The sequence below is a fragment of the Dermochelys coriacea genome, chromosome 7, assembly GCF_009764565.3.
Source record: "Dermochelys coriacea isolate rDerCor1 chromosome 7, rDerCor1.pri.v4, whole genome shotgun sequence".
In the NCBI taxonomy this organism is placed as follows: Eukaryota; Metazoa; Chordata; order Testudines; family Dermochelyidae; genus Dermochelys; species Dermochelys coriacea.
The window spans coordinates 110,227,000-110,244,863 of record NC_050074.1 but is presented as its reverse complement, the minus strand read 5'-3'; the positions used below and the strand labels follow the sequence as shown (position 1 = coordinate 110,244,863).

General features: G+C 41.0%; 1 protein-coding gene across 8 annotated transcripts in view; it reads right to left on the bottom strand.

The window, feature by feature from the left end:
- Positions 1-2,052: 2,052 nt before the first annotated feature.
- The window catches only part of EIF3A (eukaryotic translation initiation factor 3 subunit A), a 54,867-nt gene continuing 39,055 nt past the window's right edge, over positions 2,053-17,864 (bottom strand). Inside the window, exons 17-24 of one of the 8 annotated variants that reach the window (XM_043518900.1) lie at positions 15,034-15,218; positions 13,297-13,385; positions 8,266-8,427; positions 8,183-8,235; positions 7,583-8,122; positions 5,758-5,932; positions 5,177-5,337; positions 2,053-3,326 (exon numbers count right to left, since the gene is read on the bottom strand). In XM_043518900.1, the coding sequence (XP_043374835.1) occupies positions 3,076-3,326; positions 5,177-5,337; positions 5,758-5,932; positions 7,583-8,122; positions 8,183-8,235; positions 8,266-8,427; positions 13,297-13,385; positions 15,034-15,218 (1,616 nt within the window). In that variant the 3' untranslated portion in view covers positions 2,053-3,075. Of the gene's footprint in view, positions 3,327-5,176; positions 5,338-5,757; positions 5,933-7,582; positions 8,428-13,296; positions 13,386-15,033; positions 15,219-17,864 lie in introns of all 8 variants that reach the window. The other 7 variants (XM_043518894.1, XM_043518898.1, XM_043518899.1 and 4 more) reach the window with 7 other exon arrangements.

Sequence of the window (17,864 nt, the reverse complement as noted above, 5' to 3'; positions counted from 1 at the left end):
AAAATATGTATATACAGTACCTCACTATTAAGTGATCCATAAATGTTCCTCTAATGCATGCCTTCTTTGGTGATGTATATTAAACCTATGTAACTTGCAAATCCAAGATGACTCACAATACACAGGGAATTAATAAACACATAGCTAGCAGTGCATTATTGATACTTAATAGGCAACAAGTGTGGGAAATAATGCAAAATCAGATTTAAAAAAATTCTGATTACATCTCACCTCACTATCACACAAATTAAGATGGAGTAATTTAAGAGTGAACTGCAACTACAGAACCAATTTTTTTACACCCCTAAAAATGAGCAAGCTGAACCTACATTCCTGTAGCAGTTCAACTGATAATTTACAAAAATGAGGGTTAATTATGAAAGTGAATCAGTACAGTAGTTTTTAATTTGCATTAAACAACTTGCTCATCAGTTAGGTTTTTTTAAATGTCTAATTATGTATTAATGCATAGTTACATCACCAGAAGCTGTTGGAGCTGGTCAGTTGTAGCTTTTGGCACCTGGAGAGGTATAGCAGGTACATCAGAGGCTATTTCTACTAAAATGATTAGTAAACTTCAACATTTACAGTGGCCACCTTTAAGTTTCAGAGTTAACACGCCACTGAGATGAGTGGGATCAGTTCACATCTCTGACTCCTTTAGGTTGTGCACAGACCTGAAGACGTGTCTGAGTGCACTTGATGTTCTCAAAAGTTGTGTCAAGGACTCAAATTTTTTTTTAAATGTAAACTTCAGATTCTGGAATTTATTTCTGCTGCAAGGGAAGGATTCCATGGTGGCAGAACCTTAAAAGAAGAGTCATGACTATACATATCATGTACCCCAAACAAGTATAGTTTTACTCAGAAAAAGGGAAAAATAATTGATTTGTATAGTCCTTTTTCAGACTAGGAGTGCACTTTAGGGACAACTGCAAGCATCAAGAGACTGTCCAATGACTACTTGTGGGTAATATATATATGTTATCACTGAGACTTGGGTCCTATTGTCTAGTTCAGAGGTGGGTAAACTGCGGGCCACATGCAGCCCTGGGACTGTTCTGCCCAGCCCCTGACACTCCCCTGCTGTTCCCCCTCCCCCCCAGCCTAAGCTCACTGCACTGCCAGCACAAAGCTCTGAGCAGCAGGACTGCGAGCTCCTGGGGCAGCGCAGCTGCAGAGCCTGGCCTGACCCTGTGTTCGGCTGCCTGTCCTGGTGCGGCCCTGCCACCAGTACTCCAGGCAGTGTGGTAAGGAGGCAGGGGGGTAGAATGGGGGCAGGAGTCCAAGGGGGGCAGTCAGGAACAAGAGGAGGTGTTGGGTGGGAGTTTTGGGGGCAGTCAGGGGACAGGGAGAAGGGGTGGTTGGATGGGGCAGGGATCCTTGGGGGGGTCAGAATGGAGTGGGGGAGCTGGATGGGGCAGCAGGGGGTCTGGGGGCAGTCAGGGAGAATGGGTGGTTGGATGGGGCAGGAGTACTGGGGGCTGTCGGGGGGTGAGAAGTGGGGGGGGGTTCAGATGGGGGCAGGGGCCAGGCCACACCTGGCTGTTTACGGAGGCACAGCCTCCCCTAACTAGCACTCCACACAATTTTGGAAACATGATGCGTCCCTGAGGCCAAAAAGTTTGCCCGCCCCAGTCCAGTTCCATCTCTCACAGAATAAGAGGATACAGAGGTGGTCCAGGGTATTGCTTTGCTAAACAGCACACAATGTTGCTTTAAAGCGATTGCTATGGCCAAGCAAGGATCAGAGCTGATGGACTCCAAAGACAGTCCCATCCAACCCTCAAAGGAAAATGGCTGTAGAGGTGAAGGTTTTTCATGGAGGATGCAGGAGAAGGGACAAGAAAAGGAACATTAACTTAAGTTTGTTTGCCATAAATGAATCATAACATTTCCCAGTCAGAAAACCATACAAGAGACAAGTTACTTTCTCTTTTCTGTCCCAAATAAAAGGGTAGAGATGGAGGAAGGGAATAAGTTAAGCAGCTTGCCTTTTTCATATAAAAATACATCAATAATGTTAATTAAAAAGTCAATACACAATAGAAGCTAATTCTATAAGTTTATTTTTCATTGAAGAGAAACACAGCAGCAAGTTCTGTGTTGGCTTCAATAAGACCACATAGTTAATGATTAACATTGTTACTGCACCCCAAAATTGAAGTCAGTCAACACAGCCATTACTACAAAGCACTTGTTGAAAAGGAAAGCATTTATCCTGAAGACAAAGTTGGGGAAAAAAATCTGAATTCCTCCAAAACCACACATTTTAAATATGACAATATTTATAAATTCTTGAAAGGCATGAATTATCCAGTAATGGAAAAAGCAGTTATGCTATTGGCAAAACAAAATACTCAGCAGTATGTTGACCATAACGCTTGAGTTTTAAAAGTCTAATGATGATTTGTTTCACACTGCAGCAATATTCCTTATTAGAATGACTGCAAAATGGTTTCATATGCATTCAAGTAAAATCATAGAAATATCCCAGTGTAACTAATGTTCAGAATGTTTATTTTAATTTAAATTTAAACAACTTACTGAATTCAGATGATGCTAAAATACCTCACAAAAACCTCTTGCCCTCAAAAATACCTCAGTGGGGGTGGGTTTTTTATAGTTCATCTTGGCCAATTATGGAAATTAATCCAGCTCCATCTTTTCAATAATGTGACCATTTTATGTGAGATTTTTCAACTGCATGTTCTGTGATAAATCATACCCCAATCCAAATGAAGAATTTTTAAAAAAGATCAGTTTGTTTTAGTTTGAGACAGAAGTGTTGCTCAAGATAGCTATAAAGTTCACATTTTTATTTTAGCAACAAGTGATCTGTGAAATATGCAACATTTGTAATTTCAGAAACCGGCATTCAATTTCCAACCTTCTGCTGCTAGTTTGTGCATGATCAATCTATAGATGAGTAAGTAATACAGGCTCATGCTTTCATGTTATCTCAAAACATTAGTCAAAGAATACCAATTCCGAATGTTTATAAGCACAAATATAATAATTGTGGATTTGATCAAATCAACTCAAACACCTGTTAAACTGTGTTTAGGTTTTGACTTAACGTCGTACAGTGGTCCATCCATCTTCATCTGTTTCATTTTTAGTGCGACGAAGAGATTCTCGTTCTTTTTCTGTTCTCCAAGACCCCTTCTCGCCCTCTGCATCTCTCTCCCTATCTTTTGAAATAGGAGGAGCAGCAGCAGGAACAGGAACAGGAGTAGGAGCCGGAGCTGGAGCAGCTCGCCGGATAGTTTCACGTTCTTCCCCTCGTTCTTCTTTTCTGTCATCACCACGCCGCCATGAACTCGCTAAAAATGTGCAAGATCATTAGAAACCACTTTTTTTGTATTACTACAGTCCCTTGTAAGAGTTTAAAATCAACAAGCCCAGCTCTGATAGTTTAATTCAGTGGTTCTCAAACTTTGCCATACTGGAACCACTGCTCCCATGTAGCAATACAGCAAAATGGTTGCGACACCCAGGTTCAGAGCCCATGGTTTAATTTTACAGTATTGTAATGAAAGCCTGTCAAGTGACCTATTTTTTCAGTCGCTTAGAACTAGCCTTAATCTGGCTAGAGCTCTGTTTAATGTACATAAAACTCACTGTTTATGTAACTAAATAAAATAAAAAACTATTAGGCCATAAGTATCAATCTTGAGACAACTTAAAATATCTGGCTAGGAAACAGTTAGGTTTCATAACAAAATGAATCCTAAAAACTGAACACACACACCCCAATTTTATGTAAATGGGGAGAAGGTTTTAGGTATGCCTGGTCTTTTAATAAAAAACAAACAAAAAAACCCCCCTGCAAATTGTATCAGCTTGTAGGCAAAGTTAAAAGTAGCAGAAGTTTCACTGGGTTATTAACACCTCATCCTGCACATAAGAGTGCTCTGAAATGCTAAACTGTATAGGAAACTACTTATTTCACAAAAAGAAAAGGAGTACTTGTGGTACCTTAGAGACTAACAAATTTATTAGAGCATAAGCTTTCGTGAGCTACAGCTCACTTCATCAGATGCATCCGATTAAGTGAGCTGTAGCTCACGAAAGCTTATGCTCTAATAAATTTGTTAGTCTCTAAGGTGCCACAAGTACTCCTTTTCTTTTTGCGAATACAGACTAACACGGCTGCTACTCTGAAATCTACTTATTTCACAGTAAAGACAAGTAGTATAAGAAAATCAGTTTTGCAATAATGTGGAAGCTAAATGGAAGACACTTTCAAATACCAAGCTTAACAGTATAGAAAAGAATCTCAGAGCTGAAAACCAGTTCCCCCTCCTTTCACTTGTCAGGAGGTCTTGCATTGCATTTTCTCTTCCATTTTATCAATTAGGACCAGATTCAGGGCAGCATGCCTATTCTGGATTGAAACGAAGGGGACGTAAGCATATACACATACACTGTGGCTGTAATAAGGACATGCACTCACATGGTGAGTCAGATGTGGATTCAAATCCCACCTCTGAATCCACATCTCCAACTCTCTCTTTGGCTCAATTAATATTTAAGTATTTCTACAAAACTGAATTGCTTCAATAGGAAAGACTAAGAGCAACTCGCACCAAAACAGCTTGTAACCCAGTGGTTAGGATGCTCACATGGGCAAAGACATGACTTCAAGTCTCTGCTTCTGAATGCGGATTTAAACCTGGGTCTCCAGCATCCCAGGAAAATGCCCTAACCACTGGGCTAAAGAGTGTAAAGGGGGATGGACTGACAGAGTGGGCCTGAAAATTTTTCCCTGGCCAACACGATCGGGTCAAATTCATGAATAGCTTCAGGTCAGCCAATGGTGCATGTTTTGGTGAATAAACTATTTGCCCCAAAACATTTCACCCAGTACTCCAAGTGACAATAGTCTCATTCTTTCATTTCTGATCTATATGTCAAATGACAAGAATCTACTGGGATAAATTTTTTTTTTTTTTTTAAATAAGATTCAGGGCTAGATTCACATTTACACCAAGGCTCCTTTCCTTTCTACCACACTGACAGTGGGGACTGACAGTAAAAGGGATAACTGGGTATATATGTAATTTACTCCACTTCAAGGCCCTTTTACACTGGCCAGAGCGATGTAAAGGGGCCACAGTGTAAATGATCCCCGGTGATATATATTTCAACTGGTAAGGGTAAACAAACATACTTTCTTCACGGTCTGTTCTGATTGGAGGTCCTCTTCTATCTCTATCATCACCACGCCGATCTCTCATGTCACGACCACCTCTGTCCCATTCATCTCGACGACTTGAATCTCTCCAGCTGGAAGCTTCCTCAGCTGGTCCTCTTCTCCAGGCAGCCTCATCCCTTTTGCCATTTAAAAATAAGACTAAGCCTTTATACTCTGGCTTCTGCTGCAGTGAACACAGCAGTGTTAAAAAGGGCAAGTTATTTAAAACAGTTTCAACGTGACGATGTACCAGGCACATAGCGCACCATTTATGAGAAAAATTTATTGGAAGGTTTAAAGTTAAGATCTTTCATTTTAGTGAAACCTAAGGTCAATGCTCAATCTTGACTAAGAAAACGAATGCAACAATATTTAAAAGTGAGCAGTAAAACATTTTGTGGCTGCTTCTGGGGACAATTAGCGTTTTCTTCACAATATGAAAAATCATTATAATTTGTTTATTGCTTTAAAGATGTGACTAATTTCATGAGAGAGGAAAAAAGCTGATGGCTTTTACACAACTCCTATCAATATTGTTACCAACAGAAAAATCAAACCTTGGACGTCTGAAGCGATCATCCCGATCAAGGTCACGTTCTTTGTCAATCTCACGATCCTTTTCGTTCTCATCACAATCTTTATCTCTATCCAACTCACGGTCTTCTGAAGGTCTGGAGTCTCGCGGGGGTCCCCAGCTGTCTTCACGAGCTTTCTCTCGTTCTCTCCATCCGCCTGTTAGTAACAAAAGGAATCAAATTATTTTCTGACTAAACTTGGCTTTACAGTAACTGTGATTCTGCTTCAAGTTTTTGTCCATTTGGCTCTCACCTCGAGTGGGATCCACAAAGACTTGAAGAACCACCTATGTTTAATGTAGGTCAGGTGCCTCATTCACGTGAAGAAACCCATACTCCCCATAGCAGTTCAGCAAAGAGCTGAACAAAATCTGTATTTTTTAGGGCATGTCTTCACTGGCAGCACTTTAACGTGGCTGTGAAAAAAAACACCTCTATGAGGGGAATAGCTCCCAGCGCTGGTGCACTGTCTATACTGGCACTTTACATCGCTGAAACTTGCAGCGCTCAGAGGGGTGTTTTTTCACACCCCAAAGCAAGAAAGTTGCAGTGCTGTAAAGTGCCAGTGTCGACAAGCCCTTAGTCAATTCACACACTTTATGGAATGCCAACATCTCAGACATCTCGGAATGCCAAACATCTCTGACAGAAATGTCAAAATAAACACTAAGTAACAGGGCATTAGTATAACCTCAAACAGCCAAGGCTTCCTCAGCCCTGTCTACAAGGGAAAAAGATTTTAAACACGTTGAACTTCAGAAATCATCATTAATTTGGGGATTATGGCTACTACTTTTAAAATTTGAATTACTATTTCAAATAAGATCAATTTGCCCAATGCCTCTGGCGATACCACTCAATGATCTATGATTCTCAGTTGCGTGTATTAGTAATACTCCTCTATTACACATTGTTCATCCTATCTTTCTTCTGGAGGGAGAAAGGAAAAGCTTTCGGAGGGTGAGCACTGGGGTTTATTTACTTATGATCATGTTGGAATTGGATTTCAGAATTATTACATTAGTTGTTTAAATGTTTCCATTTAACATCTGTGCTTTTTCTTAACTACAACTTTAAAGAAGTGACCAGAAGATAATAAAAGTATTGGCAATACAGTCAACAGTTCAGATCTAGCTAGGCATTACAGGAAATCAGAAAACAACTGTTATAGCCATTATCAGCTAAGACTTCAAATAACTGACTGGAAATATTTCTTGCATGCTATAAATAAAAAGATGCACAAAACCACAGAGGTACTAAAGTCCAACTTCTCCGTGGATTACTTCCAAATTCTCTTTAAAAGAGGTTGATCCCTGCGACAGTTTAAAAAGGAAAGGGAGCCAAAGCTGCATTAGTCTAGTATAAAGCTGATTCTGCCCCACGAGGGCATTAAGTTTTTATTTCACATTGGTTATTTCACAAGACAAGTGAATTCCCAGCATTAATATTTGACCTTTAAATATTTGCTACAGAAGCAATAAATATTCATTTATTTAAAAAAAATGAATCAATAAAATGAAAATGATCATTTAAAATGAGAGGAGCATACAAATTAGCCAGATTGATCCAGCCATTTGCAACAGAAAACTAATAGACTCATACTAATTCCTCGTTTGAACTAGAGCATATCTTTCAGAAACACACCTAATCTTGGTTTAAAAACAACACACAGAACTGGATCCAGTTATTTCTGCTATCTCAAGTATCTAGTACTTAATATACATCTTACTAAACTCAGCAAATTTCATTTTTGGAAGAGGGATAGAATTATGAAAAAATCCATAGTTTAATTACAAAATTATTTTACCTGGTTTACCAAATGGTCTCCAAGGACCAGGTCTTGAATCATCACCACGCCTGGGCCCTCTGTCATCATCCCCACCACGCCATGGACCCCTGTCATCATCTCGTCTCGAAAGTCGATCCTCATCTGCACTACGCCAGGGGCCTCTGTCCTCATCTCGTCTGGAAATTCTGTCGTCATCCAGGCCCCGCCTAGGTCCCCTGTCGTCATCCAGGCCCCGCCTAGGTCCCCTGTCGTCATCTGCAATGCGCCAACTCCCCCTGTCGTCATCCAGGCCACGCCTGGGTCCCCTGTCGTCATCCAGGCCACGCCTGGGTCCCCTGTTGTCATCTGCAGTGCGCCAACTCCCCCTGTCCTCATCCAGCCCACGCCTGGGCCCCCTGTCCTCATCCAGCCCGCGCCAACTCCCCCTGTCCTCATCCAGCCCGCGCCGGGGCCCCCTGTCCTCATCCAGCCCGCGCCGGGGCCCCCTGTCCTCATCCAGCCCGCGCCGGGGCCCCCTGTCCTCATCTGCAGTGCGCCAACTCCCCCTGTCCTCATCCAGCCCGCGCCTGGGCCCCCTGTCCTCATCCAGCCCGCGCCTGGGCCCCCTGTCCTCATCCACACACTGCCTGGGTTCCCCATCCTCCTCCTGCCTGGGTTCCCCGTCCTCGTCCACACCCTGCCTGGGTTCCCCGTTCACGCCCCGCTTGGGTTCCCCGTCCTCGTCCACATCCCGCTTGGGGGCTCTGTCTTCATTTGTTTCCCGGGAAGAAGGCTCTTTCTCTTCAGCACCACCACGTCTAAGTAGATCATCTCCTCTTCGAAAAGGTCTTTCATCATCACGCCCTTCTCCACGGCGCCATTCCCTATTAAACCACATGACAAGAGTGAAAAGTGAAGAAAGGTTTATGTATTAGAGCAGTCGGTCCACCTGTGGCCCTTGAAGGTGCACGTTACGAAGAAAGCATGCAACTGATTGCAAGTTGAAAATACATTCCCCAACCAGTCACCTTGCTATTTCTAACTGGAAGTGTCTGAATCAGCCTCATCACTGTCATAAGGAGGTAGGAGGTATCACCTCCCCTGTTGCCCCAGGAAATGCTCTGAGTAGCTCCTAGGCTTCAGCTGCTCCCCTGCTGAACTGCAAAGGGAATAAGTCTGGCTGCTTCACTGCCTCTTCCCTGCCAATTTGTGGGAATCCAAGAAGAGCAGGAAAGGAATCTGAGGGGCTCTGCCAGAGTCTAAGGCAAAGGTCCCGAATCTGTGGGGCATAACCCCCTAGGGGAGTGCCAAAGAATGTTTGGTGGGGGGGGAGAGGGGCGGCTCCCTTACCCCATGCTGCATCCCCCCCATCCCAGAGCCGCAGCCCTGCTCCAGGCCCCAGCTCTGGGGTGGGAGCACAGACAGGGATGAGGGGGGGCATGAGGTAAAAAGTTTGGGGACCACTAGTTTAAGGGAATGACTGTTAAAGGATGGCTCCCATCTCTTCCTCCCTCCCTCACAGTGCAGTCCAGATGTTGGTAACCAACAATCAGGTACAGGTCCATCACAGCAGCCTTTGGATGCTTTAACTGTCAACAGTCCCGTAGGGATCATAATCCAACTCAGAATGGTCAGAGGACAATGCGCTCCTGCCTCTCATCCTCCTCACCCTCTGTGCTAGGTGACTGCAAATAGGGAGGTACAGGATATTGACAGACTGTCTATGCCCTCTGGGGACTCCCCCATTCTGAAGTGAGGCAAAGAGAGCACAGCAATGGCAGAATCTGCCCCATAATAGTGATTGTGGCTCCCTGATCTTTTGAAATATGTTTGGTCCACAAAAGCTGAAAAGATTGGATACCCCCTGGATACGAGTGTGAGCTTTCTATCTTATCATTACTTAAGACATATTGTTTATTTTAATGCTTCTCCAAGTGCTCTATATACATTTGGCTTGTGTACTGCACCTCTTCATTCACAACAGCACTGAATACAGTAAGGATGGCACCTATTTTACGTATATACACAAGTCACAAGCCATGGTTCTGTCAAGAGGTGAACGTTTCCTCCCCATTTTAGGAAATTACCATAAAACATCTTCACTATTTGTGGGGAATGTGGGACAGTTTATTATGAAGATGGAGGGTGGTATCTCCTTTTTTAGGAATTACGAATCGAGGTGTTCATAATTTGAATTTCTCATGAATTTGAAAAGAGATGAAACAGTAGAAATGTACATTATTGGACCACTTTGTAGAGGTAAACTACAAAGATTTGGTTAAAAAAAAATTAATGTAGGATTCCAACAAGAAGGGAAGAGTACGTAACTGTTAAATTTGACACAACCCGTACCTCAATAATCTTGAGAAATCTGAGCTACAGCTTCCTGTTTCTTCTTCCAGAATGAGGGAGAGTATAATTACCTTTAACTCACAATGAGACAGCAATTCTATTCTAGACTCCTATGTGCACTCAAACTGGAGAATTCTCTTTCAAGCTAAAGTTTTTCCTACTCAGTCTTTGGTGAAAGTCTATGATTCTATGAAAGGTGACTGTTTAGGAACACTAACAAAATTAGCTGTATGGGTGCTCTAAGAAGTGTTTAAGTTGACAGAAGTTGTGAAATCTATAACCACAGCAAAATAAAGTCTACAACTCAGATTCCTCAGGATCTTAAGAAGGTAATTGTAAAATACTGTGCCAATTACTTCTGCTAATCTTTTACCTTCATGATTGTGAAATAATTTTTCAGATGGAAAGAAAAGTCAGGTGATAGGTACTGATTAGGGGAAACTGGGAGCTCATTCAACTCTGAATGTGGCTCTCTACTAAAATTCCCTTTAGAAATTAAATATGTTTATTGAAGTTAGAAAGTGAATTTTAATCTCAGTCAAACATACTACCATAGAGGGAATGACATGCAAACTTGTGTGAGACTAATATGCAGAATGTTCTATGGGGGTAACTTTTTGCAACAAAAATGAATCATCAGACAAGATTATTATTCAGTTCATTACAGAATGGCAGTAGCCACTCCACACTCAAGACTGCAACCCAATTTCCATTATAAGGTTTATGTGGCTTAAAGTATGATGCCTTTGCAATTCAGGTAGAATTTTTCTACCAAGTTCATGCTAATCAAAAGGGGGGAGATCTGGTATTGGGATCTCTAACTGTTCCCCAATCCTGGTGGATGATAATAATTTGAGAATTCTTATGCTCACTCATAACTCAAAAAGTATGTAAGATACACACATGAAATACACGTCAGGCCTTTTTTCCATTATCAGAAGCACATGAAAAACTATTTGCGGTTCCTCTGGGGAGCAATACAAGTCATGCAAAAGCAATGGATCACCATCACTGATATTTTTTCAGAACAAGTTAGACAAACATCTATCAAGGACTGTCTAGATATACTTATTCCTGCTTTGGCACAGGGGGAATACACTAGAGGACCTATTGAGGTCCTGTTCAGACCTACATTTCTATGATGATATTTCAGCTATCACTCCCTCTGATGAATTCCAGGGTCTTGTCTGGTCCCCCTCAGGGATTAGAAGTGCTTGTTGTGAACAATCTCTATGGATTTTTCCCTAAAATGGGTGATGTGGCAACAGACACTCCTGTTGAGGATGCATTCTAGTGCAACTGCCATCCTTCTAAGGCTAATCTACGTTTTTGATGGACAGGTAATATTTTATATAATGTTTTTAGGGGTGATAAGTTCCTCACTCTGACACACACTGCACAGCCTCTATTCACTAATAAACTTATTTTCCTTGGCTGTTTTGGTACATTGCAGATATTATCTGGAAGATTACCAATTTTGTTGCCCAGATTCTAAGAGATTTATGCTTTCTTTTGTTTCTTATGTTCACCATCTTCCTTGTACTGGTGGAGGTTGCCTCTCCATTGACTAAACCACAGGTTCTCAACCTGGGGTTTGCGAACACATCCAGCATGTGTTAGGACTACTCTCTCTTTCTTTATAGCTAGGGAGGGGGAATCTGCAATTTTTTCCTGTTGTAACACAGGGTCATGGTCCAGAAAAAGTTGAGGACAACTGGAACAAATTGACAGCTAAGATGACCACCCTAAAGTGCTGGGTAATCAGTGGGAGGCCTGCCCGCACTCTACAAGTAGTTCCACGATTATGAACTCTCATATGGCTCTCGGAATTTGAGTGATTAACGACATGGTGTCAAGTGAAAAGTCTATGTTTGCAAGACAGTCTCTGAATTTCTTTACCTTTACTAGTGTCCATGGGATGATTCCAACATGACATCATTTGTGCAAGGAGCTGTAGGCATAAACTAAATATGCGTTCCTGCTGCTGCTATGTGTTCTGCCCTCTGTATCACTGCCTCTGCCACTTAATTCACAAATAGATTTCTGAACATTTTATTCAGTTGCAGTCAAATCTACATTACCACACTAGAGTGAAATATAAATTAACACACTCCTTGTACACCCAGACTACCACTAAAACCAATGAGACTTTTGGGTGTACAAAGAATACAGGACTCTCTACCCTTCATTTCAAGCTATGTCAGAAAGTATTATGGTTAGATTTGATTTTGGTTACTCTCTTGGGACAAACTAAAAGAACTGGTCAAAAGAAAGTTCACTACCCTTGCATATTGGCCTGTACTGATTTTGATTCCTCTCTCAACATTTTAACTGCATGGAAGGGAAAGAGAAAAAGTTCTAACAGATACATAGAGCTCCCAAAGACCTATATTTCTCCTTCTATGCAGTCATTCTCAAAATCCTAAAATATTCAGACCCAGGATAAGCATTTTAGCCAGGGGTTCTCAAACTGGGGGGTCGAGACCCCTCAGGGGGTTGCAAGGTTATTACATTGGGGGTCGTGAGCTGTCAGTCTCCACCCCAAACCCTGGTTTGCCTCCAGCACATATAATGGTGTTAAAATATAAAAAGTGTTTTTAATTTATAAGGGGGGGAGGTCGCACTCAGAGGCTTCCTATGTGAAAGGAGTCACCAGTACAAAAGTTTGAGAACTACTGATTTTAGCAAAAGAACAGCCTCCAAATACTGAGTCCTTAAACTCTCCCTTTTCAGTTTGTTTCCCTTCTCAATTCATGACATTTCTTTAGATCTTAGTTACAGCTTGCAGCATACATTTTCAGCTTCTGTAAATTATCCTCAATTTTGAATTTCTTGCTTTGGAATTTTTGTTACATAGTTCTTCGGTATCTCTCTCAATTCCTTAATGGAAAACTCCTAATATGATAAGTCATCTCAAAGCCTATATCTAGTCACTCTCTTTCCCTCATTTTGAACCATGCACCAAATCATTTAAGTAGGGATGATGGTTGATTAGGCTGCAGATTTAGCAAAGGAAAAACCATGTAAGCAGCTGCTGGTTTATTAGATGTTTGGTGGCATCAGCTGGATTTAATGTAAAGGTTTAAATAAACCAGGAAGTTTAATTGTATTCAATGTTCTAGATAAAAGGATGCTTGGATAAAAGTATGATAGAGTCTGGATGGGTGTTTATCTTACCACAAGTCCCCTCTTCCCTATTTGCATTTTTAAATAGCTATACTCCTTCTGTCTTACTTTGGAATCCTTACAAAGGAGTTTAAAAAAAATCCTTGAGGATAACTTTCAAAGATACAAATGCTGGACATAACAGAGGCAAAGGCTACTCAGACTGACAACAGGAAGAGTGCCCGCCCACAAATTGTGAATCCAACCACCAAGATGCTTGATTTCCCTCTACTTACCTCTCTGGTGGTGCTCGTCTCCATTCTGATTCTGGCTCAGCGGTTCGCCTCCAGGTGCTGTCAGAATCTCTATCACCCCAACGAGATTCCTATATTCACCACAGGTAAACAGTAGCATCAGCTTTGGAGCACAAAAATACAGAACTTCTAATATATGCAATCCATTCACTTAACACCATGCTCTGGCACCAATTAATCTGATGTTCTCTACAATGTAACACTTGAATTGGCTGAGCTAAGGAACAGACCTATCAGATAATGCAAGTAATATTTCTTTAAGTTTAAATTCTATATTAATACAACAAAAAGTTTACTAGCGTTAATTAAGTACATGAGCAATGTTGTAGTGTGACTTTAAGCAGCAGCTAGGTTTTATAGCTAAGAAATATATTAGTTCTCAACCCCCAAAGACATGTTAAAGGAATGTACTACCATAAACAACAGCAGACATCCAATCACTTCAATCCAACTTCTTAAAAAGTGTTCTTCATTCATTACATGATATGATCTATACTATAACCAAGTAAAACCTTATACAATAATGACAGGTTTCAGAGTAGCAGCCGTGTTAGTCTGTATCCACAAAAAGAAAAGGAGGACTCCCCCACTCTCTTGCTGGTAATAGCTCACCTTACCTGATCACTCATTACAGTGTGTATGGTAACACCCATTGTTTCATGTTCTCCGTGTTTATAAAATTCCCCACAGTATTTTCCACTGAATGCATCCGATGAAGTGAGCTGTAGCTCACGAAAGCTTATGCTCAAATAAATTTGTTAGTTTCTAAAGGTGCTACAAGTCCTCCTTTTCTTTTTGCTTATACAATAAGTGTTTTCAGGTACTCTGGATATAGAGTACCTTTACACATTTGTGTATCTATGAAGTCTATCTAGATGTCTACATATCAAGCACAAGCTCAAGATGGCTAAAACAGAGCTCCTAATCTTCCCACCTCACCTCCTTTTTCAGTCACTGTGATCACCACCACCATCCTGCCTGTCACTCAGACCTGTAACATGTGCGTCATCTTTGACTTGGATCTCTCTCCAGGTCCCTACAGGCTATGTCTAAATCTTGTAAAGTCTTTATTATCCATCCACACAGCTAAAACTCTCATCCAGCCTCATCTCATATCTCAAATACAACTTCCTTTTCTCTGGCTTTGACAAATGCAGTTGTGCCCCATTCATATCACAGATGCAAAGATCATTCTCCTAGCCCTAGTGCATTATTTCAGTCCTATTTTATATTATATTTTCAAAATGATAGCATCTGATTTTTTAAAGATATTTTTTAGTCTTTCACTCTTCTAATCTGATATAGTGAGTAGGTTTATTTTTATGTTTAGACTGGAGTTTCCCTTTAATGGCTATTCTGATTCACAACTTTAGCAAAAGCCATTACAATTTTGTTCCACATTGGTCCCTCCCAATTCATCTGCGCTTCCCACAATTAAATCTATTCTCTATCCTTTTAAACATATTGGTTCAATTTGATGACAACTAATTTTCTGTGGCCAATAAATAAATCATCAATTGCTGATACCCAAATATTAACTTCTGCCCTAGACAAGGAACTAAGAACACAAGAATTTAGAATTTAACAAAACTTTTCCTTATGGGCTGTACACCTCTACACGGCTTTCATTAGCACACCTAAACTGCATTTTCAAACTCCTGACAAAAAAGAGAGAGGAAGAAAAACCAGCCCATTAGAAAAACAAACAAATCAGAATACCCTTCTTGAAAGTGGGTCATCAAGACCCCTCCTCTCCTCTTCTCTGCGACGCTCCCTCTCTTCAATTTCCAGCTCTCTCTGACGTTTTTTCCTCTCTACTTCTTCTAGTTTTCTGACACGCTCCTGGTACTCCCGCTGTTCCTGCTCACGTTTTTCACGCTCAATACGTTCCTTCTCTTCGAGCTCTGCAACAAGAATTTGTATTCTTTTGAAAAAAATAAACTAAACTACCAAAATAGCAAATCCTCTCTGACAGCAGTTTGTAACCGGAGAAAAAAAAGAGAAAGGGTAAATAATAGTCCTTCTCACACCCACAAACATCTAAATAACCACTGTAGTATTGGCCAACAGCAGCATTCTTCTTCTGAAAGTAATTAACGTCTAAGTGACAGAAAAAACAAAAAATAATTGATCAACTTGATATCTGGCACAACAGTTGTTAGATACTTAATAAAGAAACCATGCAAATACCTATATATCTCTGCACAGATCCAATTTATTAAAACTAACGGTGTGAAATAGTAGTTAACAGTAACAACCTTGATGTACTTCAAGTATGGACAAGAAGCTCTTCTTCAAGTATGCGTCAAAAAAAGCAACTAAATTATTTCATAAACCAGATACAAAAATCCTGAATGAAGATAAGATTTTAAGATGTTTTATAAAGGATACAGACCTGACACTTCAAGGCTTCAGCCATTCACTAACAGGGGGTGGGGAAAATATTTGCCTTATGGAAAGTTATTTCGTATTTGTCCACTCTAAGGATTTCCAAGCATCATCTTCTGAAGTCTCAGGTACTGGCCACCCCAGAGAGAAGATACTGGACTACAGAGAAAACTGCAATGATCCTATATGGTAATTCTTGTGTTCTCAGCATGGCAACAATGTTCCCTCTGTTTTTAATCCTCATGTACAAAAAGAAAGACGGCGAGAATTCTAATCTGAAACCTTTGAGTAGAGACTCTCCAACTCCTATTCTAACTCTATCCTCTACCTCAATCGTTATTGCCTCTTCATTTTCTCTCTTCAGCCCACACACCTCTACCCCAAGTGTGTTGTGTGTACACAGAGAGAGACTGCCAGCAGGCTGGGTGGCTGCACAAGCATGAATCTCACAAAATGGACTGTCTGGTTGCAATGAATATAGAACTTTCTTCCGAATGGAAAGGAACAGAAAAACTTCTTACTATCTGATGGAACACAGTGACTTATACTTGACACAAAGATTTTGGGATGATTCAAGATCGTTAGTGGGATTCTGCCTGTTCCTAGAGAAGGGCAACAAAGGTATGACAAGATTATGACTGTCAACAGATGGCTTAGGCAGTGGTGCTATAAGGAGGGCTTTGGGATGTATGGCCACTGGGAGGCATTCATGGACAGAGGACAGTTCTCTCGGGATGGACTTCATCTGAGTAGGGAAGGAAACAGACTTCTAGGATGGAGGCTGGCACAACTGATAAAGAGAGCTTTAAACTAGGAATCTGGGGGGGATGGTTGGGAGATGTCCAGGTAATCTCCAAGCCAGATTTTAGCATTGAGAAGGAAGACGACGAAGTATGAAAGGATACAGCCGTGAGTGGGAGAATGTATGTAAGGAGCAAGGGCAGTGTGGATACCAGTCTAATAGGTTATACTGGCTATAGAATGACTGTGCCTAATAGGGTACAAAATGTGAGCGAGGCCAAATAGCAAAAATTAAGATGTTTTTACACCAATGTGAGGAGCCTAGGTAACAAAATGGACAAACCAGAGCTACGGGTGCAGGAAGTGAAACCAGATATTATAGGGATAACAGAAACCTATAATGGTGGAATAGTAGTCATGACTGGATACAGGTATTGAAGGGTATGTGCTGTTTAGGAAAGATGGAAATAAAGGTAAACGTGGTGGAGTAGCATTGTATATCAATGATGAGGTAGAATGTAAAGAAATAAAAAGCGATGCAATGGATAAGACAGAGTCCGTCTGGGCAAAAATTACATTAGGAAAGATAACTAGTAGAGCCTCTCCTATGATAGTGCTTGGGATGTGCTATAGACCGCCGGGATCTAATTTGGATATGGATAGAGCCCTTTTTAATGTTTTTAATAAAGTAAATACTAATGGAAACTGCGTGATCATGGGACACTAACTTCCCAGATATAGACTGGAGGACCAGTGCTAGTAATACTAATAGGGCTCAGATTTTCCTAGATGCGATAGCTGATGGATTTCTTCATCAAGTAGTTGCTGAACCGACTAGAGGGGATGCCATTTTAGATTTGGTTTTGGTGAGTAGTGAGGACCTCATAGAAGAAATGGTTGTAGGGGATAATCTTGGTTTAAGTGACCATGAGCTAATTCAGTTCAAACTGAACGGAAGGATTAACAAAAATAAATCTGTAACTAGGGTTTTTGATTTCAAAAGGGCTGAATTTCAAAAATTAAGGGAATTAATTAGGAAGTGGATTGGACTGAAGAATTTATGGATTTAAAAGTAGAGGAGGCCTGGGATTACTTTAAATCAAAGCTGCAGAAGCTATCGGAAGCCTGTATCCCAAGAAAGGGGAAAAAATTCATAGGAAGGAGTTGTAGACCAAGCTGGATGAGCAAGCATCTGAGAGAGGTGATTAAGAAGAAGCAGAAAGCATACAGGGAGTGGAAGATGGGAAGGATCAGCAAGGAAAGCTACCTAATTGAGGTCAGAACATGTAGGGATAAAGTGAGACAGGCTAAAAGTCAAGTAGAGTTGGAGCTTGCAAAGGGAATTAAAACCAATAGTAAAAGGTTCTATAGCCATATAAATAAGAAGAAAACTAAGGAGGAAGAAGTGGGGCCACTTAACA